The sequence below is a fragment of the Anopheles stephensi genome, chromosome 3 (assembly GCF_013141755.1).
Source record: "Anopheles stephensi strain Indian chromosome 3, UCI_ANSTEP_V1.0, whole genome shotgun sequence".
Lineage (NCBI taxonomy): Eukaryota > Metazoa > Arthropoda > Insecta > Diptera > Culicidae > Anopheles > Anopheles stephensi.
In genome coordinates this window covers 34,465,080-34,491,387 of record NC_050203.1, presented here as the reverse complement: position 1 = coordinate 34,491,387, position 26,308 = coordinate 34,465,080, and the positions used below count along the sequence as shown (strand labels likewise).

The following is a 26,308-nucleotide window of genomic DNA, read 5'->3' as shown; positions in this document are numbered from 1 at the left end:
GGGTGAAGCCTCTGAACAGTCAAACGGAGCCAGTCATTACTGGTGGCTCGGTCGCTCACAAAACTAACCGACCGATTGACAAACGAAACGGTAAGCACGGTCTCAAACCACCAGGCGCAGCAGCTTAATTATAAATGCGCATCGGTTTCGGAGCTCCTTTCCTGCAGTGTGTCACACGAGACACCGGCACGACACACGACTGTTATCTGACCGACTCAATGGCATTCCGATCGGCAAAAGGGGGGTTCGGCCTACGCTGGCCGACCCTGCACCGATGGACGATACAGTTCTCAAGGTCCTTTCGAGCCCGATTGTCACAGAACGAAACAATCGTAAGCTCGCGGGTATGAGTCAGCGTTCGGACTGTGTCAGGCAGCTCGTGCCGCTCGTCTTCTGCGAAAGGGAAAGTACTTCGGCCGGGAAGATCCGGATGCGACCGACACCGACCTACCGGTCCCCAGTTGCATAATGTGTGCATCCATCCGCGATACCTAGCTGCAGCGATGGAACGTGATACAATTATACCAATAAATATAGTTGCCGGTGTTATTGGCGGACCGGACCGAGCAGCATCGTGTGGGATTAAACTGTCGCTAACGGCTCAATGCGAGATGTGAGCCGCGCTTGTTACCGTGTGATGTATGCAAGTAGAGCCGACCGGTGACGATTAATTGAATTAAAATAATAGACCGTCAGCATGCACCTGTTGAAGGGGGTGGGATTGGGGAGGAAGGAAGGATCTGAGGGGCATTCAATCGCTGACGTGATGGCATCCGGCAAACCGGGATGGATTGACGTTTTTCTACGGTGCAAATAATTCAATCAACGAGAAGGAAAATTTTCCGATGATTCTGATGTTTGACGGAGCATAGAGCCATCATTGAGCATCTGAGGAAGAGAAAAAAATGAATTAACTAGAATCTAGATGTTCTCCTGCGTATTACATCATTACAATACAGATAAGTGACGGCACGAAGTTTATTCCTTCATAAGACTATTACTGAGCCGATTGACTCGCGATCAACTCCTAGAAGAACATTAAAAGGGAAGGCAACTACTACCACCAGACTTCAGGAATAGAACATAGATGTCGCGCAAGGGTTTAAGGCACGTGACAGTAGAGCAAATCAAAAATAGTTTAAGACAACTCGTTTGACGATTATTTCAATCGCGGTTCGGATTGAATTTGTCGTTTCTACCACCGATCCGCCTCGTTGTGTTTATTTTGTTTTGTTTCAATTTGGTTCAAACAACAAACATGATGATCATACACAAATATGAACAATCTGAAATCAAACGATCTGCTGTCCGTCTTTGGAGGTGTTCTCTTAGTCCTTTTTTTGTGTTCGACATCCCTGTCCATGTCTCTCAACTAAGGACACAAAAATTGAAGAAAAAAATCTTTCACAATTGCTGATCTAATGGCATACAAGAACAAAACAGTCCAGAAGAAAATTGAGCAAACTTCTTGAATTTCTTCACAATCTTGGGAAAATCTTGAATTTCCCAAGAAGCCTTAAAATCTCTGAGTGTAACGATATGGGGTTTGTTCATAAAATAAACATCAAATCGAAGCTACTTTAATACTTTCAAAAATCACTTAAAAAAGCCGACTAACTGTTAACAATAAATAAATGATCGGTATGGTATCAAGTATTTTAGAAAGAAAGGGTTTTCAACAAGGAAAGGGATCATAGAATTGTAAGAGGCGAATGAAATCTCGGAAACCCAAAGCTTCTATAAATAAACGAATCAAAAAAAGATCTCAGAATTGTTTGTTCAATCCAAACAGACGTCTAACTAAACGAACGAAATGCTCTCTCTTTTGCTTTATCTTACAGGGGTTTTCAATTGAGTATTTATTTTTACTATTGCACTTTTTTGCATATACCCGAGCGCTGAAAGGACATGTACAATATCAACGGCTACTATGACAACATCATCTGAAGACATCACAATAAAAGGTATATGATTTCCCTCTCATTTGACGGCGTTTCCTTATCAACTAGCTTTGTTTGCCATTTTGTCTAAGGAGCCTACACCAAAGATCGATGGCCTCACTAAACACAGCCTAAGTAATTAGTTTAAACTCGATAATCAAATTTATACTTACACAGTGAGGAGATCGTCGTGCTAATTTTCATTGAATACTTGTGGGAAAAGTCCACCGAAACTACACGTGCTGACATTCCAACAATTTTCCACCAAATAATAGGTACGAAAATCGTTTCTCCAAATCCTAAACTAATTAGACACAATTAAGCGATATGTTGGATAACACATACAAACAGTTATATTTTCTAAACATTCGCACACAGCCGACTGCACCCGCACCGACTGCAAAGTGTGCCATTTCGTGGCTGCCCTCGCTTCCCCATTCCACACTCGTGCCCCACCCCGCCCCAAGCCGTTGCCTGCCGGACCACACCTGATTAGGAAGTCATGGTCAGTTCGAACACCCTTCATCACCAGCACACCTTCCTCTTTAAGGGCAACCGCAAACATAACCCCTTTTTCCCCATGGCCCCACACAGAGTTCCCCGTCCCTGAGTCCCACTGCTAACCCAGAGTGTTGTTTGTACAGATGCGTGGGATTTCTGACCAGCACACGCGTCGTGGTGAAAATGCTGACCCATCGCGGCTACGGTGCATGCAAATCATCGGCAAAAACATAGACGACTTCACTGGGGCCATTCAAGGTCGTATTGGATAATTCACGCACACACACACACGAGTACGAAAGAAAGCATCGATAGGAATCAAAAGGGGGTTGTGTGTGCGTGTGTGTGTGTTTTTCGATAAAGAGATATTAATTAATAATCGACCATGTCCAACATACGGCTAGCATATCATTTTCCCCGCCAAACGGACACGGCCTGACGTCTAGATCTTTCCTTCCTTCCCATATTGCGCCAGCCAGCCCACTAAGCAAGCATGAGAAAATGCTCATCATGACCCGGGGGGGGGGGGGGTTTCGTTTATTTTCCCGCTAAACGCACATCAAATTTGTCATTGGCCTAGCCACAGCGCCCCAGCCGAGTTTGCAGAACAATGCATCATGGTGCTGCATGCGGCTGGCTGCATGTGCATCTTAATATGGCTTACCCATTATTAACCAGCCAGCATAGCCAGCATTGGCGGTGTTGCAAAAGAAGACGCAATCGAGCAGCAGCAGCAAAAAAAAAACCCAACATAAACTCACCATCATCATGCAGATAATGTACGCGATCGTACACGATCGCCGGCTGTCGGAAAAGCGGGGTCCCGTGTCGGGGTGCGTGTGTAAATTGAGCACCCTGTGCGCAAATGTGCATTTGGGAGGAAAATCTCGCCCCGCAATAATGCATCGCTTTACGGCGTTTTGATGGGAACGGTAGCACAGCAAAATCGATACACCGCCCCGAAGAGAATGGACACATGGCAGTTGAGAAGGGTTTGATGCGAAAATTGTACACCCCAGCAGTCGGGGGGGGGGGGGGGGAAACGGCCCCAAACGAAGAGCAGCACGCCTATTAATGAGCACTGTGTGTCTCGACCAACGACCTATCAAATCATCCACCCTCCCGAAAAAAAACACCATGCGTCCGCTTCCCAAGTGTGCGCGCGCGCATCTCCCACTCCCGTTGCAGTGCGCGATAACGGCTCGGGTTGGCTGCTAGAATATGGCTGCGGCCGCATCGACCACGCGACGTGCCGGTGTATATAAGCGCACCGGATAACCGATAGCTCGTCAGTCAGTTCTCAAACGCCTTCAGCTACAGCTACAGCCTAGCAAGTCGCCGCGACGCGTTCTTTGCGCAGAAAGCCAAAGCCACCCCAAAAAGCAACCACCAACAACAATGGCATCGTTCAAAGTTGTAAGTGTTTCCGTGCCCTGGAGAGTGATGTTAAGTGTGTCTTTCAGTATGGGAAACAGTGATCAGTGAACAGTGAGAATGAATTTCTAGGAAGATCTCCTAAGCGATTGGGGTTCGTCGCTTGCTGTTTCAACCGATTCGCCGTTGAAGTCTTTTGTTTTAAATTCGTAGTTTTTTGTTTCCGTTGATGTTTTAAACCGAATTTCAGTAAACAAAAGTGCATTAAGCCAAAATGGTTTTATAAATCACTTGGAGAACCCTTTTTGACCTGATAAAGTCATTCAAACCGATTTTTTTTATGAGTGAAGATCGCTAATGTTCCCGGGTTCGTCGCTTGCTTTCCAGACGACTATCCATCTTCTAATTTAGCTCCAATTTAAAGCGCTTCTCTTCACTTTTTTACTTTATTTATAATTGGAAAGTAAATTAATTACAAAATTCAATGCTTAAATAGTTCTCAGCCATCTAAATCACTCAGAACAGTATTAAGTGTCCTACGATCGTACAGCATTAAATTAAAACTGCTTACCTTTATCACCCGTCATTGCTTCTCTCACGCCAGACCCTGTTCTTCGCCCTCGTTGCGTTCGTCGCCATGGTGTCGGCCATCCCTGCCCCGCAGCAACCGGCCGCAGCCCGGCAAGCGATCGAACCCCGACCAGCGGCCGCTGCCGATGCTGCCGACGAGCTCGAAGCCGGTGCCGACGATAAGGATCTGAAGGGTGCTTCCTCCTTCGGCTACGGTTACTACGGCTATCCGGGCTACTACGGCTATGGATACCCTGGATACTCCTACAGCTATGGATGGGGTCGTGAGTTACCGATCGCAGTGGCCCCCGTGCAGGATTGTATTAATCGTGTTTCCTTTCTCCTTCCGCTCCCAAACAAAACAAAAACAACAGGCTACCCATACTACCGCTACGGAGGACTGTACGGCGGCTACTGGTACTAGAGCGCTAGATCACCCATTACGCCATTGCCATCACGCACCCGGATAAGCGACACGCAACGCATTGATCTGTCTCACCGAAGCATCGTCATCCCTGTCCTTCACCTCTCTTCGAAACGAACTTTTCCCCCTAATCACAAACTTGACTCAACCCTTTTCGTCTAAGCTTAGTTCCCGCAACGGTTCTTCTGCAGTTAACGATCATCCGTTTCGGTGCTACTAGTTTTTGTTCATCTACTGTTACTGTGTTTATACGTTTTTATATTTATACAAAGCAAAGAAAAACCAAAAACGCTGCCGTTCGAAGGAAATGTCCCACCCCACATGAAACTGGAAAACTTTTGTATATAATGGTTATTCTTTTTTTTCTAATAAAAAGAGCATAAACAGTACACCCCGCCCCCGGAGGCGTTTATCTTGGTATCTTGGTTGTGGGATTGAGCTTAGAAAGAAAATCTATGTTTTCCTCCATTCACCTCTAATGTTTTCCCTCCGCCTAACACACGATAATCTCGAGAGATGCAATTAAAAAAGGTAACGGAACTTTGCTAATTGTAGCACGGCGCACGTGTGCACCCCCAACGGAAATTCTACGGAAAACCCTTCGAATGCGCCACCGAGATCTTGATTACGTGGCAAATAGCAAAACAAAAAGCGTTCACATGCAAAAACGTACACAATTTCGACCAATTTTCGTTAAGCTTAGCACGCTCTCACACGCCTAATACGGCGCAGTCTTCCCTTCAAGATGCACTTTTCTAATTGCTAATGGCTCGCTACTAATTGCTGCCAAACGGAACGGCAAGTATTGCTGTTGAGGAAACGAATCCATTCCACCTGTTTAGTGGAATCATTCTAACAATTTTAACAAACTCCTCGTTTGCTCTGGTTTTAATTTGGTGTTGGGAATGTGGCAAAGTCGCGTGGCATGTGCATCCGCGTGTGCAGCCTGTGCGGGAATGACGCACACTCCATCGAAGCTTTGGAAGGTTTCAGCTTGTGTAGCTCACCTGTGTAGTTGGATATTTGCATACTACTTTGTTCAAGCCCAGCACAAGAGTGGCCTGCCCCTTAGTAAAAACAGTTCATTATCGATTCTCCACCCATCGCTCTTCTACGCTCAATACGTACGTACGATCGTTGTCCATAAGCGGCCTAAGCGGTGTACTAATTAGGCACCTAATTCGACCATGCTTGTTTTTTGTTCGAGAGCGGTATATAGTCGCTTCCAGAGTGCGTACCACCAGGTGCATATTGGCATTGTGCATCGTGAAGCAGGCCCATGAATTTGTTAGCTTTGCTGGAGCGGTCAAGTTCAGGTGAAGCAATGGAGGCACTGCGATTCAGAAAGGGCGATGAAGAAAATGGTTAGTTAGGTGCGTGAAAACAATGGCATTTGAATTTAACTTTACTTACAGATGTTGTGAGTATACCTCAAGCAACTTGATTCTAGCACTATCAGGTTGTTCGGTGTACTGTGCATGACGTGATTCGGATTCATGATGGAAATTTGCCTTCAAATACCAACAGTTCGACAGCTAATCGCATATGTCTCGCCGCATCGATGCTTCTTCGGGGGTGCCTCAAGGAAGCAACTTGGACCGCTGTTATTCGTCATCTTCGTCAACGACGTAACCCGGGTGCTCCCTGCTGGCAGCCACCAACTATACGCGGACGACGCTAAGCTATTCCTACAGATCCACAACCGGTCAGATCAACTTCGCCTTCAAGCCACTCTGTGCACGTTCCAGTCCTGGTGCTCGCCGAATGGTCTTGAATTGTGCGTCGAGAAGTGTGTCGTCATTACGTTCGCGAGAAAGCGATGCCCTTTAGGGAACAGTTATGCGTTAAATGATGCTACCATTGAGCGCAAAAGCTGTGTCAGGGAGTACTTGGGAGTGCTCCTTGACGAGAAGTTGAGCTTCCACGACCAGCTGGAGCACGTCGTCACTAAGGGCAACCAACTGATCGGTTTACTAAAGCAAATAGCTCGCGACTTCACTGATCCGGTATGCAACAAAATGCTATATTGCTCTATGGTGCCGGTCGGATTTGGCATACGCTTCAGTAGTATGGTGGCCATCCGCTGCTCGCCCGCTGGCCCGGTTGGAATCCATCCAGCGCAAACTCACTCGGTTCGCTCTGCGCTTCTGGCGGGTGGAGGTAGACTACGCTGGACGCTGTGCGCTACTGGACAACCGGATTACTAGAGACAACCGGATCGACTCGCCAGAGCTTCTTGCTGACCTCAACTTATACGTCCCGCCGAGATCGCTCCAGGTGGAGGATCGCCGTACCCGATTTGGCGCCTCTGATCCGTTTTTATGTATGTGCCGTTTTTTAATTTAACGTCGTGTGTAACCGTCACCAACCGGACATGTCGCGCACCGCGTTTTTAAACTGCATTCGTGGTGTGCGACCCGCTCTTCGTTAATTTATTTTGTCCGCGTTTATTCATGTAATGTGCACTTTGTAATTTTATGTTAAATCCCTCTTCAAGAGGGCCTCATGCGGTCCGTTGGAATAAATTATAATAATAATAAATCAACGGTATACATATAAACCCAACATTGTGGACGGTCTTGTAGCGATAGCGGCGCCGGCCTTAACACGGCAGGACCAGAGTTCAAATCCCATCTGTGGCCCGTTCCCCGGGACTGAATCCCGCTGGGCCAAGAAGGAAGAAGAAGCCCAACTTTCAACGAGGTCCTATGTGATCGTGGTCGTTCCACTTCATTGTCATCGTTAACAGTTAACAGTCTGCAGTTCTATCCTTTCGTATATTGCTTAGCTTTTCATGAAACTCTAACGTTTATTTTATACGTTAAGGATAGGCAGAGCAGAACACACAACAATAGCTACATTGTGCAGGCTCTCCTCTGCCCACCTTCCAAAATGCAGCTACAGTGTGGTGTCGTCTACATAAATCTAACCGTTCAATGAAGCGCGCGTTGTAACCTATACGATGCCGATTGCTTCATCATCTGCAAACAGTCCTTCCGATACAATTCGTTTAACAATCTATTATTGTTCTCCTCTAGATATATGTCTATGTATGTATACACCTTCCAAGCCTAATCTTGCTCACTACATTTTCCTAATAACAATTCAGCTGTAAACTGTCTCTAGTTGGGTGGATAGCTTAGTTTTACAACTCGATACGCTCGTTGCAAACGTTGTGTTGTAAATATGATGCATATTAACCCCGCTTCCACTAAATACGTATCACTCTATATCAAGAAACACTGTGTGTTTGCTTACGCTTACTTGCTCATTTTACAAATGCAAGTGTGTGAGTGTGTGTGTGTTAAGTTATTTGAAATGCTTTTGCAGATTTTACTGAGTTAACTCTCGCTTGCTTTCCTTCCACGTTTCCTCCCGTCGATTCGGTCAACAAATCACACAACGGAGGGAAAGAAACCCGGAGCTGGGCGTTCCACCAATCGATCGATACTAAACAAAACAGTGATACAGTCAATCGTCCACCGATCGCGAGCACGATCGATGTGCTTAGGCACACACGTTTCGCCAAAAAGTCCCAGTCGAGTTCAGTCCATCGCGGCTTCCCAAACTTACAGCGAAAAACTTAACAAAGGCCCCTAACGATCAGTACGGGAAATGATTGATTGATTGTTTCGAATCGAGGACAAAACTCCAATTGCACTTTCGTTCAGGTAATTTCGCGCTTCCTACAACCTCCGTCGTCCGACACCCGAATGAGAAGCATCACGACGTTCAAATAACAAATGGCGCCTCTCCAAAGCTCTTCCCCAGGCACTGTTCCGATAGTTTAACAATCTTAACGTAATGTAGCGTAAGTAGGATCGTTTAACGAATGCGAAGCAATAGATCCTAGATCTTGGTAACCAATCCGTCCAGATTCAGCTCGGGCGGTATGTCGATCTCCTCCAGATTCACTTCACTGTACTTGAACACCACCATCAGCGGGCTGACCATCTCCTCCGCCATCATGTACGTGTCCGACTCGCGCTGCTCCGAGCGGAGATTTAGCTGCTGTGTCAGCTTCTCGATAAATGCCGGCTTGATCTGATTTTCACAATCATCCGTCTTGTACGATTTAATGATCTGCGATAAAACGATCGAAAAAAAAGGAATGCATTACTGTTTACCGTTGAAACGTTTTCCCGCTGCAAGGGAACACTGTACCTTCAACACCTGTGCCGTCGACAGGGCCGTACTCAGCTCGAGCAGCGTATGCACGTCCTCCTCCGTTTTGCGTGCCTGCAGTAGGGACGAGATTTGGTTGAGCGGCAGGAACGGCTTCATCACCTCCGGTACCATCTTCATCGAGCGCACCCATCCCTCCAGGCAGCCCATATTGTACCGCAGCTTCATGCCCGTCTTCCACATGCAGAGATCACCGCGCAGCATCAAGTTGTTCACCGACACGGCACAGATGTAGTACATCAGCTGGGTAAAGATCTGCTCAATGTAGCATCCCTCCAGCCCGAAGCTGCTCAGATGATTGTACAGACAGTCAAGCTGCTGCACCAGCAGCTCCGGCTCGGAACGGCCCTGCTCGGGCGAGATGTCGAGCGACATCGTGCGACGGCTCTTGCCCCGTGCCGTTTCGTCGTGGTGCAAAATGGCGGGCACAATGTACTGCTTCAAGCTGTCCTGTATCTGCCGTATCAGCACGCTGTACATCGACACGATCGTTTCGTGTATCACCTGCCGGTATTCGGCCAGATCGAAGTTCTTCAGCTGCTGCGCGTTCTGTACGTCCGTGTTGAACTTTTTGTAATCGTCGTATCCGCCGAACTGCTTCATTAGGTTGTGTAGGCTGGTGCGTGAAAAAGAGGGAAAACATCAGAGCAAACAGTTTGGCTTTGCAGTTAAAAAACGACCTCTAAAACCGCCCAAAATACTCATGGCAGCATGCTGAATATTTGGTGGGACTACTTAAATATCGTATACTGTGAGCCGCTCACAAGCAAAAGGAAGCTCACAATACAAATGGTAGTGTAGAAAGAAAGCGTGTACTTACGTGAGCGTATTGGCCAGCCACATGACCCGCACTTCGACCGAGTTCGCACCACGGTAGCGCCGTTTCAGCACTTGCACGAACCGCGTCAACAGCGACTTGACCAGCTGATCCATATTGACCAGATCCGTGTAGCGCGCGCACATAAACACCACGTACGCCGGTAAGTTCGGCGCCAGTGTCACTGCCACCCGCGGCTGCAGATCCGTCACCAACCGCTGCAGGATCTTACTCTCGTCCTCCTGCCGATACTTCAGAATGCCCTGGAACGATTGCGTCTGCTTCTTCACCACCGCCACCATGCTGTGGAACTCGTCGTTCATCAGGATGGAATCGTTCAGCCCGTGGTCGCGCAATCGATTCGACAGAATGTTATTCTTCTTCAGCAGCTCGTTGTTCTTCGCCAGCAGCTCGTTCAGCTGCTCCTGCAGCTCCACATACGCGGCGGTCGATTTCTTCAGCTCGTGCCGCAGATACTGCTCATTCTGGCGCACCGTCTCCACGTCCACCTCCTCCCCGACCCGTTCGACCCGCTGCTGCAGGATCGTCTGCAGCTCTCCATTCTCCGACTTTAGCCCATCGATAATGCGATTGTTCTCGACCAGCGTTTCGTTGTTCGCGTCCGTTATCGCGCGCAGCTCCGATTCGAGCTGTCGGTTGACCAACTTTTGCGCCTGGAACGCTTCCATCAGCTCGCCTTCGTCGTGTATGCGGAGGCTAGTTTCGCCGTTCACCGACTGGCCGAGGGAGCGCAGCGATTGGCTCTGCTGCGCCAGGACCGCCTTCAGCGAGATACACTCTTCACGGCGGCGCTTCAGTTCCTCCTGCAGCGCACCGTACTGGGCGTCCATTTCGCGCGACTCGACGCCACGCTTGATGCTGTTGCGGAGAAGGTTATAGTCCTGCCGTAGCTTCTCATTCTCAACCTCCAGCTCGGACGCACGGATCGAGTCTTCCGTGCTGAAGGTGGAAGACTTCTTTAGCCGGGCTAGCTCTTTGCGCAGCTGGTCGCTCTTGCCCTTTTCTTCCTCGAACAGCTTGCGCATGCGTAAAATGATGGCCGTTTGGTCGTTTTCCGGTGGTGATTCGCCTACAGTCGAATCCGACGGGTCTAAAAGAAGCATAAGAGCATGAGTTAGTCGGTGGGACCGTTTTGCTTTGCGTGTTAGTCAGAATTGATAGCGTTAGTAAGAACAGCAGGCTACTTGTTGCTAGTATGGTTAATAGAAGGCGGTGATATGAATTATCTTCGATTAGTGGTAAGCTAGCGGTCAGTTCTTCCAATTAGTTGTGTGTTAATAACAAAGTTAAGCGCGTCTCTCTGACACGCCAGGACGGACACATCCATCCAACATTAAATCTTCCGATCTCTTATTGAAAACTGATATTGTCCTAAGATGTTTACGTCTTAGAAAACAACAAACAGATGTTAATTGTTATTTTGAAATAGTTTACTTAAAACAAGGACGCTATCGACATGTTAAATAGTAAAACTAACAGCTCCCGGTAGAACAGCGGTAGTGCGTTAGTAATGGTTAGGTAGCAGCCAACATACAGGGCCGCCAGGTTCCTTCGTTCCGACAGCAGCAACCGTGCAGCAGCATTCTCACCTTTCAGCATACCAATCGAATCGGGCGGTGTTCGATACACCCGTTCGTAATCGACGAAAGGATGCTTCTTCTCATCCTTCCGCTCACCATGACTAGCGACAATTGTACTACTAACGCTATAATTACTACTAACAGAACCACTGCCGCTGCGCGGAGCCCCCCGAACAAGGCTCCCGCCACTAGCGACACCTGCGACATCACCTTCGTACGGGTGGGGCGATGCACGCCGAATGTCCAGCGTGTTGCGCCCGGACGTGTACCCGTAGTCCTCCTCGTTCGTGCTGGACGCATTGCTGACGGAACGTGAATGAGTTTTCAGCTCATGCGAATCCGCCATCACGCGCTGCAGCCGACGAACCTCCTGCCGCAGAGCCACATTTTCATTTTCGAGCGCATCCTTATCCTTCACCGTGCGCTGGTAGGCGGCGTGTATCTCCTCCGTGTCCGCCTGCGACACCAGCCGGGCACGTTCGATCTGCGTCACGGCGCTAATCTCCGTCACCTCGCGCCGCACCTTAGCCAGCTCCTGCTCGAGCGCTTCCCGCTCCCGTTGGTGGTCTTCCCCTTCGCGCTGGCGCTCTTCCAGCAGCTGCATCTTCTCATCGCGTTCGCCCTCGAGCTGCCTGATCGAGAGCATTAGCTTCTCGTCCTTCTGGATCAGCTGCAGCTGTAGCAGCTTCAGCTCGCTCTCCAACCGTTTCATGCCCTCCAGCTTCTGGCGCATCTCCACCACCTCCACGTTTTGCTTCTTGAGGGCGGCATTTTCCTTCGCCAGTGCGTCGTACCGCTGCTGCAGCTCAATGATCTTGTTCTCGAGACCCTTGTACATCTTCTGGATGTGGGCGACGGTGCGTGCCTCCGCCTTCAGCTTCTTGAAAGCACGCCGCGCCAGGAACCGGCGTACGGCGGCCTGACATTTGATGATGTTGGCCAACCGAGCACGGTACCGCCGGCGGGCCAGATAGCCACGACAGAAGCGCTGTATCTGGGTGGCTTTATAGTTGTCCAGCACCGCGTGAAATTTGCGCCGTGCCATGAAGCCGCGGGCACGCGTTTGCAGCCCCAACACCGCTTTCCGGATCGCGACGTACTTTTTGCGCTGCAACCAGCCGCGTGTGTAGCGTTGAATGATCACGGCCGCACGATTCTTGCGCAGATTATCAGCACGTCTAAAAGCAGAGCATTTACATTAGATATAAGACAGTTACTGAACAGTGGCACGAGATCTGTGCTATGCGTACTTTCTTGCCAACATGCCACGGGCGTGCCGCTGCAAACCAAGCGCAGTTTGCTTGAGCCGCAGATACCGTCTCCGGCAGATGAACCGCCGTATCAGCGACTGTACCAAGATGATGTGCTTCTTTCTCGTGTCACTTCGCACCTGCTCCAGGTACGCGACCTGCCCGGCACGGAAGAAGATTTGCGTGTTGCCCAGCCGATACTTGTCCGGATCGTGCAGCCAGTTGCGCACAATGTTCGTGCAGGTTGCCTTCACGTGCCAGTCGACGATCTGCAGCCGCTTGCAGAGCAACCGGTAGCGGTCGTAAAAGTCTTCGTACTTCCAGCGCGATGGAAACCCGGCGGCGGATATTCGTACCGTTTCCAGCACTCCGCAAGCCCGCAGCTGTTGTACGATCTTTGGTGCTTCCCATTTAAACGGTGCCTTGTCATCGTTTGGCTGGTCGAATGAAGGTGAACAGAGAGAGAGAGAGAGAGAGGATGATGACGAGGTAGAATAGTGTTGGAAGGTACGGATTGAAACAGCATTCTACCTACCTTTATGCAGCGCACGTAGTGTGGGGTCGTGTTGTGTAGCGTCGTTATCAGCTGGCTCAAGCTCTCGCGGAACTGGGAACCGACCGTTTTCCTTTGCTGTTTCTGAGTCATTGGCTGTGAGGCGGCGAGTCAGGTATTTAAAATGAGATTAACATGTTCAATAATGTATTCTGTATTGTGTTTTGTTGCTCCCAAGCTTGTCTAGTTCAGTCTCTCACAACTATTGGATGAATCGATGAATCGACTTTGATGTGTGTTCATAAATATAGCAATCGCCAAGATTAATGACTAGTTATATTCATTAGAAAACGGTCTGGCTCTATTTAACGATACGCATTACCCCAAATGGACTTCCATTTCCAATTTCTAATTCTTATCAATGCCCAGATTTATACGTAAAAGTGTATAAATTTCTTGAAATCGATGAACAAACCTAAAGTAAACCTATTCAAGCTTGTAGATCGCATTGGCAAATGAATAATGCTACAATAACTCCACCCAAGTCTGACAAACGAATACGGCACACTGCTATTCCACTAACCTTTTTCTTCTTCTCCGCCGACTGCAGCATAACGAGCAGAGACGCCACAAAACACACACAAGCGGGAAATATAGCGCATTAGAGTATGACATTACAATAGTGCGACGTAACACAGTACACAGTAACATAAAGCGTGAAATGAATGAAAAGCATGAAACGAAAGAAGAAGAAAAAAACCAAAAACGATCAAAAACGATTTGTCCCGAATCCCATATCACACGTACCTGACTTCTTGCCGCACTGACCATAATCTTAACACCGGCCGCCTGCGCTTTCGCATCCACCTCCGAGTGGCCTTCCTCCTGGGCAAGCATCAACCGCTGGCACAAACGCATCCCGGACGCTTTCAGCACGCTAACCAGCTCGCGCGACACCGTATCGCGGTTCTTCTCGAGAAAGCCGCGCGACTCGTACTGCACCGTGTCGGAGAAGTGTTTGATCAGGAACGCGCTCGTCCCGAACCGGGGCCGGTCAAAGTGCTTGTACTTGCTGCACTTTTCCATCAGCTTGCCCACCCACGATTCGTCGCTGCCCCGCGGCATCCGGCACTCCTCGTCGAGCAGATCCAAAATGCCGAGCTTCGACTCGATCAGATCGATGCACGGTTGGTTGTCGTAGAAGTCGATCATCTTCCACTCGATGCCTTCCCGCAGATACTGCTCCTGTTCCAGCTTGAACACGTGCTGATTGAACTGCTGCTGCAGCTTCTCGTTGGCGTAATTAATGCAGAACTGCTCGAACGAGTTGACGTCGAACGTTTCGAAGCCGTAGATGTCGAGCACGCCTGCAACGAAACGCGACGGAGTAAGTGAACAGATTGTCGTTTGCGAAAGTGCCACACCAAATACAAACCTATGAAGCAACAGTTCTGCTTCTTGCCGCCAGCCAAATTTCGATTTATCTTCTGCACAATATGCTGAAACAGCTCCGCGTAGATGTGCTTCGCCAGCGCGTCGCGGGTCGCTTCTGCCATCTGCTTGTTCATCGGGATCAGCACACTGTCGTTCATCGACTCGATCTGTCTCGTGACGAGCCACTTGCGCAGCTCGGCCCGATCAAGCTGCAGTATGTCACAGGCAACGTTCAGGTGCAGATCGTTGCCCGCGATCGAGCACGCCTCACTGTCCACCTCCTGCGATTGGCTCTTCTGTCGGTGGTTGAACACCACATTGCCCAGGTGCAGCACCGAAGCGATCACCTTCATAATGTCCCCGATCTCCGCATCATCGAACCCGAGCGTCTTGAGCGCGGTGAGCGTATCCTCAAACTGATCCTTATCCGACAGCTTGTTAATGTTGGGCGATTCTCCCTGATTTAGAAAGTGAAACCTATCCTGATGATCCAGCATCAGCTCGGGCCATTGATCGCGTCCCGCACACAGCTGATAGAAGATGTGATAGTTCCGTTCGCCCGGCGCTTGAAACACGACGCGCGATTTCTCCAGCAGATACGTCTGCATCGTACCACCGGTCAGTGCCATCGAATGGTTGTTCAGAAACAGCAGCTTCGTGAACTTTCCGAACCGGGAACTGTTATCGTTGCGCGTTGTTTTCGCATTCCCGATCGCTTCCATGATCGGACTGCTGGCGAGAACCTTTTTCTCGATCTGTGTCTCCGACTCACTGCCACCGACCGCGGCAAAGTATCGCATCGCATACTTGGCGGACACCGTTTTACCGGCACCCGATTCACCGCTCACGATGATGCTGATGTCACACTTTTCCCGCTCCAGCTTGGCGTACGCTTCCTCCGATACGGCAAAGATGTGGGGCTCCAGTTCGCCCATCGCATGCCCCCGGTAGGCTCGGATGAGATCGGCACCGTACAGTGGTAGCTCGGCGTACGGGTTGATGGCAACCAGCACGATGCCGCAGTACGTGTAGATGGCCTGCCGGTCACAGAACCGTACCTCCAGATTGTACAGCACGTCCGGCTCGTGCAGATACGACAGGGCGGTGAGATCATTCTGTCCGATCAGGATGGCCGGGTTGCGTAGCGGTGGAAGATCGCTTGCACTCTGTAGCTGGACCGTGTGCTCTACCCCACGGTCGGTGACTAGCTTCAGCTGTTTATCATCCTGCTTGTAGTCCTGCGCAACCACTGCACCTTCCCAAACCGTTTCCGGATGTGGAATCCATACCCGAGCATCCTAAAAAGAACAAGCAAACGAAATTGAAGAATAAGTAATACATCAGAGAATACAGAAAAGAACCGATTGCCTATAGCTCGGACTCTGTTTTTGAACTTCCATTAAGACACAGCTAGCGGAGAAATCTTCTAGAACGCACGTTACCCATCATCGTATCACTTTTCCTGAGCTTAATCAGCATGAAGCTGAAAATCATTGATCCGTTGCTGTGTGATGTGCCCTTCGGTTCGCTAAATCTCCCTTGCCTTGCCATGCTCCACTGACATCCATTGCTTAGAAAATAAGTCCAGGGACATCCAGCCATCTAGACGACTAGTACGTCGTCAGCTTGGGCTCAGCTCGGCTTGCCGTCCACCCAAGGTGGCAAAAGGAATTTGTCACGTCTCGCGCCATAACCAGAACCGGCAAATATACCATAGCGTCGCTTTTTTCCGTTCGCTCTTACCTCAGTAAGTGGCAGCCACGGAAAGAGCGGGGCCATGTAATTACCCTATCCCTTGACCATAGAGCAAAGCAACTATGGCCCTTGCTGGGCAGTGGTGCACCGTATTCGGTGAGCTGTGCAAATGCTACTTTGAAGCTCCGATTACAAATGCTTCTTTCTCGAGACTCGCGTTAAGTCTCCAATCCTATTGTATTGAATTTCACCAACGATGACAGTAATATAGGCAGGAAAAGTGTGCGCTACGGTATACGGTGGTATGGATTACGTCTCGCAAGGAGAAGACGTTCGTCACTGTCTTCGGGCCGGCTAATGTGTAGGTTAATTTTTTTTGGTGAATCGATAAACAAATAGCCCTTAAGCGGTTGAGAGACAGCCCCTTACAAGCACAAGCAATTCAACAGTAAACTGACAGCACAGTGGTTATTGGAGAATTTTATTTGGACCTACCACCAAACATGTAGATCTGTTCTGTTGGTATAAAAAATTTGTTGATAGCAGTACCGAATAACATCATAGCATCATGAACCAATACAGGATGTTGGGAATAAATTGGACAATTTCATAAGGGAAAAATGGTCTTCTTTGAATGTATTTCATTTAATTAATTGGTTAAAAACATGTACTCAAAATAGCCACCATTAGCATCAATCACACCTTCAATCCTGTCTTCGGAACCTCGCTAAAGCTGATGTTACAGTAGGGTCTTTTTGAAAAGCATCTCTTGGTAAAAAATCCAAAGCGTTAAGATCTGAGGCGGTCCGGTGGCAGAAGGCGACTGCGGCGTCGGTCCTCACACGGCAGGACCGTGGTTCAAATCCGATCCAGACCACCTCTCCGTACACGGGACTGACCAGCCAGCTACGGGTAAAAGCAAGTCACAGAAAGCAAGAAATGGCAGGCCGAGACCTCTCGAGGATATGTTGTCAAAGTGGAAGAAAACGAAGGTCTGAGGAGTTTGGAGGTCAAACATATGGAATGGTGAAGTTCTGAAAATTCGAAAGGGGCAACCTTATTGATTTTTCGCATAGATGTGACGTGGGTCAAATCTTGCTGTCCGATTATACACACGGCCGACCATTGCGCACCCTACGAGACAGCAACTCGTGGTCATTTGAAATCGACCTTTCGCTTGCCTCGAAAAATGCGAAGGCATCACATCGCTTTCAGAGGATACATCCCGGAAAACCAGCACAGTTTTGGGGAAAGTAAGTATGCATTACACGAGAAATGCCCTTACAAGTCTCTAGTTTATGTCTGACACCATAATATGCCTTTTTTATGGCCAGTACGAATCATCGTGATGCAACAATTTGGATTGGTTCCAGCCATCCATCCTAACTGACAAATGTATTATAAATGAATAAACTGTAATTTAGGAAGAATTTAAACATCCATACCTCTGATGCGTAATGTTGAAACATAAACCACTAAAAATATATCAATTTTATCCCGAACTTCTTCTTCTTTGGCACTACAACCTTGAAAGGCCTCGGCCAGCCATGTCTGGCTTTCTGTGACTTGTTGTTTCGCCTGAAGCAAAATAGTCATCATTACGTAAGGGGAGGCGGTCTGGATGGGATTTGAACCCCGGTCCTGTCGTGTGTGAACCGCCCCAAACATCCTGTACTTGTTAAACGTTACTTTATATTTCCACAACCAGAGGCATCATTTATAGCCATTAAACATATTAAAAAGCAGACATGGGTTAGCTGGTCATGTTTTGAAGTTAACACCCGGCGTACACAATTGGTTTAGGTCGCCCAACAGATTCAACTTCACCCCCCCCCCCCCCCCCTCTGTGCCCCCTCTGCAATCCTACCTTCAGTCCGTAAGGATATTGCGTTTAGACGTATGTTGAAAAATTTACCAACGAAATATCTCGCCCCAGTCACCCCTCTGAAGTTTTGTCATAACACACACGCATAGCTTTACAAGATGTGTTCTAGCTCAATTCTTGTTCAATTTTGGAAGAACAAATACATATAAATGCACGCTAAAATGCTGTACAATAATATAAATTTGCGTATTTTTCCTGCGTTTTATAGTCTAAAAAGTACAATATAAATAGCAGAAACATATCACATCAAAATTAACACTTAATTGTTTAAAACTGTTGTACCAAATCAAGATCAATTCTGATATATACTAGTAGTTACACCTATTTAGAGTGCAGCTTCCTGCAACCCAAAACCATATGGTAGCGTGCTATTCTCCTGCCTCGAAAAAAAACCTTGCGCCAGCGCCTTGCAGTCTGATGGCATTCGAAAAAATGCATCCCATTCCACGAGCCGACGTTCTCTCTCACGCTCAACCAAAACATAAAGCACTCTCGCCGTTCGCACAAACAGCTGGCACGAACAGAGCGTGAGATAGTATCCTCGCAGGATAAAACGCTCATCCCAATATCGATTTGTCCCCTACCGTGCAGCGTGCACTGAGGGAACACTGGGTTCGGGTTCTCTCCGTGCCGAATGTCAAGTTCATGGCTATCCATTAATGATGAACCATGACCCTCTTCTTTGCATCTGGATGCTCCGGAGAGTGGTTGAAGCTCGCGAACCGAATGCTATAAAATTTGAATGTTTTGCGATAAAAACTTCAGCTCGCAATACAGACCAGGGCCAGGGGAAAATACGTTCAATAAAATTCGCACACTCAACCTTGATCAACACACAAAAAAGGAAATGAAATCGAAATCCACACTGCTTGCTTGCTTCTAGATTTTCCGTGCCTCTTTTTGCCCACGAGCTACGAGTGGAATGCTGAAATGCACGCCAAAACTGAACCAATTCAATGCCACGAAGGCAAACCTTTTCCTCCCATCCCCAAAACGGCCACGCCGGCATCGAGTAGCGTCGTTGTACTGTTGTACGCTATTTACTCACTGATAACCGTCTAACCGTTACGTCAGATGTTTTAGGGGCTTACTCATCTCGCGTGTGTATTGCTGATAAAAATGCGATACGCCGCGAGAAGCAAGCCAGTCGAACAAGCTGGGCATAGCAGGTGTCTACAGAAACCGCATATGGGTTTCAGCACGATAAGAGTGATGGTGGATGGAGAAGAAACCAACATTAGAGTAGACGTGCGGGAGAGCAGAACAAGTACGATTTTTTTAAATTAAAACAAATGGACCACAATTTTTTAACCATATTTACTGCTTTAGCTTTTGTGAGGAGACATAACAATTATTTGGTTTTAAAATGATGAGTCGATGTTTGCTACTTGAATAGAACAAGAAAACAAATCAAGCTTAAATAAATTTAGTAAGCGAGGCAAAAAATATTTTAATTGTACTGCTTACTTCGTGAGTGAATGGGGTTATTTCAATGCTGACTAATGATTAAACCACACATCAGTAATGTATGCTCAAATCATGACTTCATCGAAGTGTCCCGGACGTAACAAACAATCCACAACCTATGATGCAGTACCTGTTAGTCTCATAGAAACATAGACAAGCCTGGAGCTGTTTTCCGTAGATTGATAATTAATCCTGACAAAGGAAACAACTGGAACGGGATTCATATACGTGAGCTTTTGCCGCAGCGAAGACAAGACGGCGCCGAGCCGTAATACCCCAAGAATAAATAGTAGGTCCGCCAATAAATAATGGCCCTTGCGAACGACTGACTGACTGACTGAAAACTGACTGTGTTAGGACTGTTGAGAGTTGGATGTTGTAAATTAGACGTCTGGACACTTGAGCATGAATTGCTAAATGTTCACGGAGCTGCATGTGCTCTGAGGGAAACAAGGTGTCGAGAGACTAGTTTTTTACGCTTTCAAAGCGGTGAGTAAAACGTTCCAAGGCAAACAAAATCGTACCCAGACACATTTTGAGCTCGTGGGGATGCTAGCAGTGACTCGTACAGCAATATCTTCATGGTAAAATTCGTTAGAGATTGCTTCACAAGGAAGGAAAATGGGTTCCTCAGGAACAGAACCAGCCGGATATCGAACTTCTGGAAGGAATCTGTATACAGCAGCACAATCGGAATATCTTAATCGAAGTAGATTCGAAGTCCATCTTTTTAAGCAATCCTAAGCACTCCAATAGCATGAGGATCCCGCAGTGATAGAGCTAATTTATTATCTCAACCGAACATCATAGCTCAAACTCAAATTTTGCTGTGTACCTGGTGGGACCAGACCGGTGTGGTTTATTACGAACTAGTCAAACCAGGGGTAATCGTCTTAGGAGATCGATATCGAACTTAGACGATGAGGTTGAGCGGTATACTCCGGGAAAATAGCCTAAGAAGCGAATATACAGTGAAACCACTTGTTCCGGTCTATGGTGCATGGAGAGACTGGCCAGCAATTCAGGACCTTTGAGGAAACTTCCCAGAGCTGTCGCGTCCTTGTTTATTTGCGGGCCTAATAAATAGCACGAAGCGACAATGACTAAAGGGATAATTCATATCAAATCCTACATTTTAGTTTTGATTTACTGCTAAAGTAATCGGTTTTAAAAAAGTAGGTTTATCTAGCTACATGAATTAATAGGTTCAAGCATAATTTTGAGAGAAACAACCACACCATCCACCCTCACTGTTACCACAACTAGCCAGCATACAAATGTAAACGTGATGAAGTATTTAAGATAAACCACAGACAAATCGTGCACAACAACATTTTGCAACAAAAAGCCTTACGAAACTACGACCACACTGTCGAAGCACTGTTTTGCGAACAGACCTCCCCCGTAAGAAACGATCACCATGTGGCCTAAAGGATGTAGCATTGCATTGCACCTTCAAACCGGACCGGCCACACTCCGGCATTATCATGCAATCTGCCGCAATCATCCTCGGCCAACCGAAGCAAAGCCAAGGACGGACGGGCCGGTCGATAGGGTAAGCGCGGCATAACAATCTGGTGAGGTTATGGTCGATGCACCCAGTGGCAACACCTACAGCAGCACCGTTGCGATTGCAGAACTGTTTCACGATCCATCCATGCCACGAACCACCACATTTTACCTCTTGTGCCTCTCTCTCTCTGTCGCTGGAGTTGCTTTCTCATCTATTATTCCACCTCCACCACTGCGCCTTACGGACTGACTGTTGGTTGGACTACACGTGATTGCAACAGTGCGAGCGAGCGGGAGGCCTACCGTTCCCCGGAACAAAAGGCATCCCGCGTACCTCCTCTGCTCTTCACAACATAAACATCTTGCTATTCAAAACTTCCCAACCCTCTCCATGTCGCTTTTTAAAGAGTCTTGGTGCTTCTGAAGCGCCCCCGACCACGAGGATCATTAAAGACCCCGGGCGTACACTTTCCACTAATGTCGGGGGAGGTGGGCGATCGCGATCCAGACTCGAACCAACCCAAACAGAGATCATAAGCCATCCCTGCATCGTGTCCTCTCTCTCTCTCTTTCTGAAGTAGTCTCATTGGCAACAAAGTTCTTCGTTGAGGACAGAAAATTGGGGAGACTGCGAGCCCTACGTTTCAACCCTCAACTCCGGCAAGAGCCCGTAAATGGGTCACGATGCTTTTCTCACATTCTAGCACCGAAGTGACCTGCTTTTTCCACCATGGGTGACGGGTTCGTTGGGAACCGTACCTGCGCGCACGAACGGAGGTTGACTCGGAACGATTTGATAAGGGTTGCAAAGCACCTCACGCAGCAAAGGTTACCAATTGCCATTTGACACGGAACCGGCGGAAAGCTACAATTTATTAAGTGATCTTTCCCACCAGCAATTCGGAAATGGATTATGAAGCTGTTGAGAGGGTGGTCGTGATGCCATTCGCCACTGGGTTTTTAATTGTCTTCAGGGGAGGGTCTTTCTTCGCCAGCTAGTAGCAAATAAGATCACTTTCTATATAATTACATTTGGTGTACATTCTGTTAAAATCTTAAGAAATTATGCCTCAAAACCTCAACCCCCGTTCTACCTTAACAACCTGTTTATTGTACTAATTACGAAGCCATGTAGCTTAAGGCTTCTCCCTCAACAAGCAAGCATTCGTTCCCACTTCAAGATCGAGAAGTTTGCTTGCTGTCGATTCGCGGTACAAACTCTGTCTACGAATGTGTTCTTATCAGCCGACACGTTACTCATCGTTAACAGCCCTGAAAGCAGCACAAACCACTCGATTGATAAAAACGGTGTCATAACAGAACCGAACGAAGGAAGCCACTCGTTGTAGGCACCGTGGAGCTCTCGGGAAAGTGTCACTCGCCGTACTTACTTCTGTGCTTGTGGCTCAGTGGCAATGCCAACACCATTAACGCTTACTTACTGCTGCCTAAGTTCATTGCCAATTCTTCACAGGTGATAATTTTTCTAGCTTCCCACTGTACGTTCGGGGGTGTCCAATTAGCTTTGATTTTAACGGTTAACGACCGTGAGAGATTGGGAGCGAGCGAAAAAGGGTTTTGTGCGTGAAAACTGCCTTAGGGAAGGAGAACTCCACAAGAACTATAAAAGTCTGACCCAGACTGAGACCTTCGATAACAGGGAATGGCTTGTGGTGTAAATTGTACCCTATGCTTCCTAGCAAGAAACATTAACGTTTGCAGTATCGAGTTGGCCCCACTGGGTGCTAGTGAGGCTGATAATGGAAGAACTAGGTTAAGGGCCATTCCGGTTTTTTTTTTTTGGGAATTGTTATCATTTTTCTCACAAATGAAATAATTCGCTGATGGGACAGCATTTTTGAGGTGTAGGAAGAGAATTTATCTACTCAACAGTAGCAGACAAAGCTACGATTACTTGTATTCGAATGTTTTACGTTGCACTACATCTTGTAAAGACCATCATCTAGATCATGTCGATCTGAAGTCGTTTTAGACTTAGAAATTGGGTTAACAGGTGTGGAATGGACTCTAAACTCATAATCATTATTACTATTCTTTACATGACAAGATCAAGTACCAATCGAGATGGAAATCAAACCCATCCTGTTTATTATAGTTTGGCAGGTTCGGTAGGTTCTAAAGTTAGTATGAATCTTGTACGGGTCATCTGGAGTCGTCTAAAGGACTCAAATTGCATTAGGAGATGAAACCAGGAAGATCAAAGAAGAATAGAATTTCACTAGTGCTTACCATATTTAAGACTTAGCAGAAAGTTCTTCCTGTATGTTTCCAAATATCTGAATGCCAATGTTGCTAGTACAATCGCGTTAAACTCTGAGTATAGTTCTGAGGGGCGGTCTGGTGGCCGAGGCCCAGTCTTCACACGGAAGGACCGGAGTTCAAATCCAATTCAAACCGCCTCCCCGTGCGCATGGCTGACTACCGAAAGCCAGAAATGGCTGGCCGAAACTTTCCTAGATTGTAGTACCAAGGAAGAAGATAGTGCTTAGCGATCTTTCCCTGAATAGAGTATTCATGATCATGCGACAAACCCTGTTTGCTCTAACTTTAACTTATTGCACAAGATCTCTCCCACTTTTTCTTGGGCACTACAGCATCGAAAGGTATCGGCCTGCCATTGCTGGCTCCCTTAAATTGATTATACCCTTCCTCTTTGGCTTACGGGGAGACTTACCGGATGGGATACGATACCTAGTCCGACCATGAGAAGGTCCAATGTCGCTACCTTCTCGCCCCGCGAATAGGTCTAACAGGACAACCTAAATCATTGAACATTCGGTACTTTGGCATTCAGTTTAATCTACTGAAGTTTGAGGATCAAGCTATGGACTAGTAACCTCTTATTACAACTGACTAAGCTGAAAACCTAGGTAAAGTCGAACAACCCATCGTATGGTGGACATGACCCAATCGAAAGATATCCAAGACAAGATTAGAGGAAAGAAGTTATAACTAGATATACCCTTCTTTGACTAAAAAGCACGAAAGCTTCGAGAATGTCATCCCAGAACCAAAGACGAAAGAATCGTTAGTTTACGATCTATTTCTAAATGAGAGATTGGCTTAAAGTATGTCCCACCATATGAGCATGTGATTCACGATGTCGAATTATGGGTTTTGCAGTGCAAAAGTGACAGTTCGTTAAAGCATTCAGCGGCTTTTTAATGCCCAATTGAATGGATAACATAGAAGCAATGAGAAAACCATTTAGCCATACGCAGTATTTGTCAGGGTTATAATGATTATCCACAAAAAAAAACACACTTAGTCGAACTAAGATGGCTTGAAAAGGTGAATCTGCAAGTCGAAAGGGCCAAAGTAAAGCTGATTTTTGCTTCAAAGCATCAATGGTGCGGCATGATTCCGAACTAAACAAGTCTATTTTTATACCTTTCAATCCCGAAGTACGTGCCTTTTGGACATTAATTTCGACTTCCTCGACCTCGAACTAAACACCGAACTGAATGCCGACTCTTCTCAATTACCCATCGCCGTATAAGATCCGGGATAGACAAAACATGAGACTTCTTCCCCCCTTTCCCAAAGGTGGCCCATACAACCTTCGTCGGCATTTTAGAGTGATTCGTGTTCTCTTCAACGGCCAGCAGCACCGGATTGTCCGCGGACTGTTGTTTCGGTACAGAGAAGACACACACTCAACAACAACAAAAAGCACCGTTTTCCGGATGTGTCATTGAACGATTCCGTTTTGTACCGTAGCATGAAACGAAGCATGCGATGGAAGAAATGTGTGGTCCACAGCGTGCCATATCCAAGCAGGCATGTAACGTTCGTTCCGTCGGTCCCAAGTCACGACACAGTGGAGCGCTAAAAGAACCCAAGAACCCGATACCCGATAAAGGAACGAAGAATCCGTACAAGCGCACCCTTCTTTATGTGGGGGGGGGGGGGGCGAGACACATAGGACTACGGGAACGCAAATGAGGAATTAATAGTTAATAATGCAATATTGTACATCTAGTAGGCCTGGCATACTGAAACTACTGTTCGGTGGCGTACTTCCCACAACTGACTTACCTTTACGTACAACTCCGTCGACGACATGATGGTTGTTGGTGGTGCTGCTGCTGCTGTTTTGGGGTTATGTTTTGCCTTCTTCGCGTGTTTTTTTTTAACGATTATCCCGTGTTAGCTCTCTCTCGTTCTTTCTTTCTTACTCCCTCCTGCACTTGCTCTTCGTCAGAAGGTGCGATGAGGGTTCCAATTCTGGAGCCCAAAATACACCACCACCACCTATGTGTTGTGGTATTCGTGAGCAGTTCTAGCGTTTCCAGCGCTGCCGTGCGTCGTGTGACGTCACAGCGATGGACAACATCTTGGCTGAACCGCTCGCACCATCGTAGCCACCTTTGACCGAACTATTGCGACAATATTGCTGCACACTGCACTTTGAAAGGAAAAACAACCGCTCCAACCGGCGACGACTTTCGGCGAGCGCTCACACGCACTCGCATTCAATTCTCACCAGCTGTGGCCACACACGCACACACTTCATCTCACGGCCACGGCAAACGCTCTAGAACCACGATAGCAACAACACTGCTGACGCTTACGTCGTGCGAAAATTGCGATAAATGCGTTTGGTTCGGGGAAGCCTCACATTTCTTCTTCAGGCACCACCTGTACGCCCCAGCTCACATGCACACACACACACACAAGCACGCCAGCACGCGGGCTCCCGCACTTTTCACGTGCGTGTTTCTCACTGGGTCACAACGGTTGGCTGAGATCGATAGTGAATGTGTAGTACCGACGAGAGGCTCGGTGGAATTTATGGCAAGCAACACTTTTTTTCCCTGTACACTTCACTTTTCAATGCACCGACCGATTCTTTGTTTGCCCGAACGGAAGGGGGCCAGATAAAATACTGCCCTTAAACTCGCGTTAAGAATACCACCGAGCAAAAAAAAATCACCACCGAAAAGAAATCACAAATTAAATTTTACCTCTTTACTACTCCGCGTATGTGTGCGTGCGTGCGAGGGGGGGGAGACTATTGTTTTGCGTTACTTAAGAACTTCCAAATGAAACAGCCGACGGGGAATGCCGTCCGCGAAACGGCACACGTCTACGCGCCACGAGAGCTGAGAGAGAACAAACAAAACAGGTTGAGCAAAG

The 26,308-nt window shown here is 47.6% G+C and overlaps 2 protein-coding genes across 6 annotated transcripts; one reads left to right on the top strand and one right to left on the bottom strand.

The window, feature by feature from the left end:
* The first annotated feature begins 3,702 nt into the window (after positions 1-3,702).
* Positions 3,703-5,198, top strand: LOC118509784 (shematrin-like protein 1). Of its 2 annotated transcripts, none has more exons than XM_036050925.1 (3): positions 3,703-3,857; positions 4,420-4,666; positions 4,760-5,198. In XM_036050925.1, exons 1-3 carry the CDS (start codon positions 3,840-3,842, stop codon positions 4,807-4,809), a joined length of 315 nt encoding a protein of 104 aa, XP_035906818.1. In that variant the 5' UTR covers positions 3,703-3,839; the 3' UTR covers positions 4,810-5,198. The 2 variants fall into 2 exon arrangements, with proteins under 2 accessions (XP_035906818.1, XP_035906817.1); XM_036050924.1 differs by having other exon boundaries at positions 4,420-4,669.
* A 2,382-nt stretch (positions 5,199-7,580) lies between these two features.
* Positions 7,581-26,277, bottom strand: LOC118509626 (unconventional myosin-Va). 4 transcript variants are annotated; one of them, XM_036050498.1, is made up of 10 exons: positions 25,208-26,277; positions 14,591-15,887; positions 13,963-14,522; positions 13,739-13,759; positions 13,198-13,311; positions 12,663-13,099; positions 11,422-12,590; positions 9,815-10,922; positions 8,974-9,610; positions 7,581-8,892 (listed from the first exon to the last, which is right to left on the bottom strand). In XM_036050498.1, the coding sequence occupies exons 1-10, from the start codon at positions 25,232-25,234 to the stop codon at positions 8,659-8,661; spliced, it is 5,604 nt and encodes a 1,867-aa protein (XP_035906391.1). In that variant the 5' UTR covers positions 25,235-26,277; the 3' UTR covers positions 7,581-8,658. The 4 variants fall into 4 exon arrangements, with proteins under 4 accessions (XP_035906391.1, XP_035906394.1, XP_035906392.1 ...); XM_036050501.1 differs by having other exon boundaries at positions 7,586-8,892; positions 11,623-12,590; XM_036050499.1 differs by having other exon boundaries at positions 7,586-8,892; positions 13,984-14,522.
* Between the last annotated feature and the right edge of the window lie 31 nt (positions 26,278-26,308).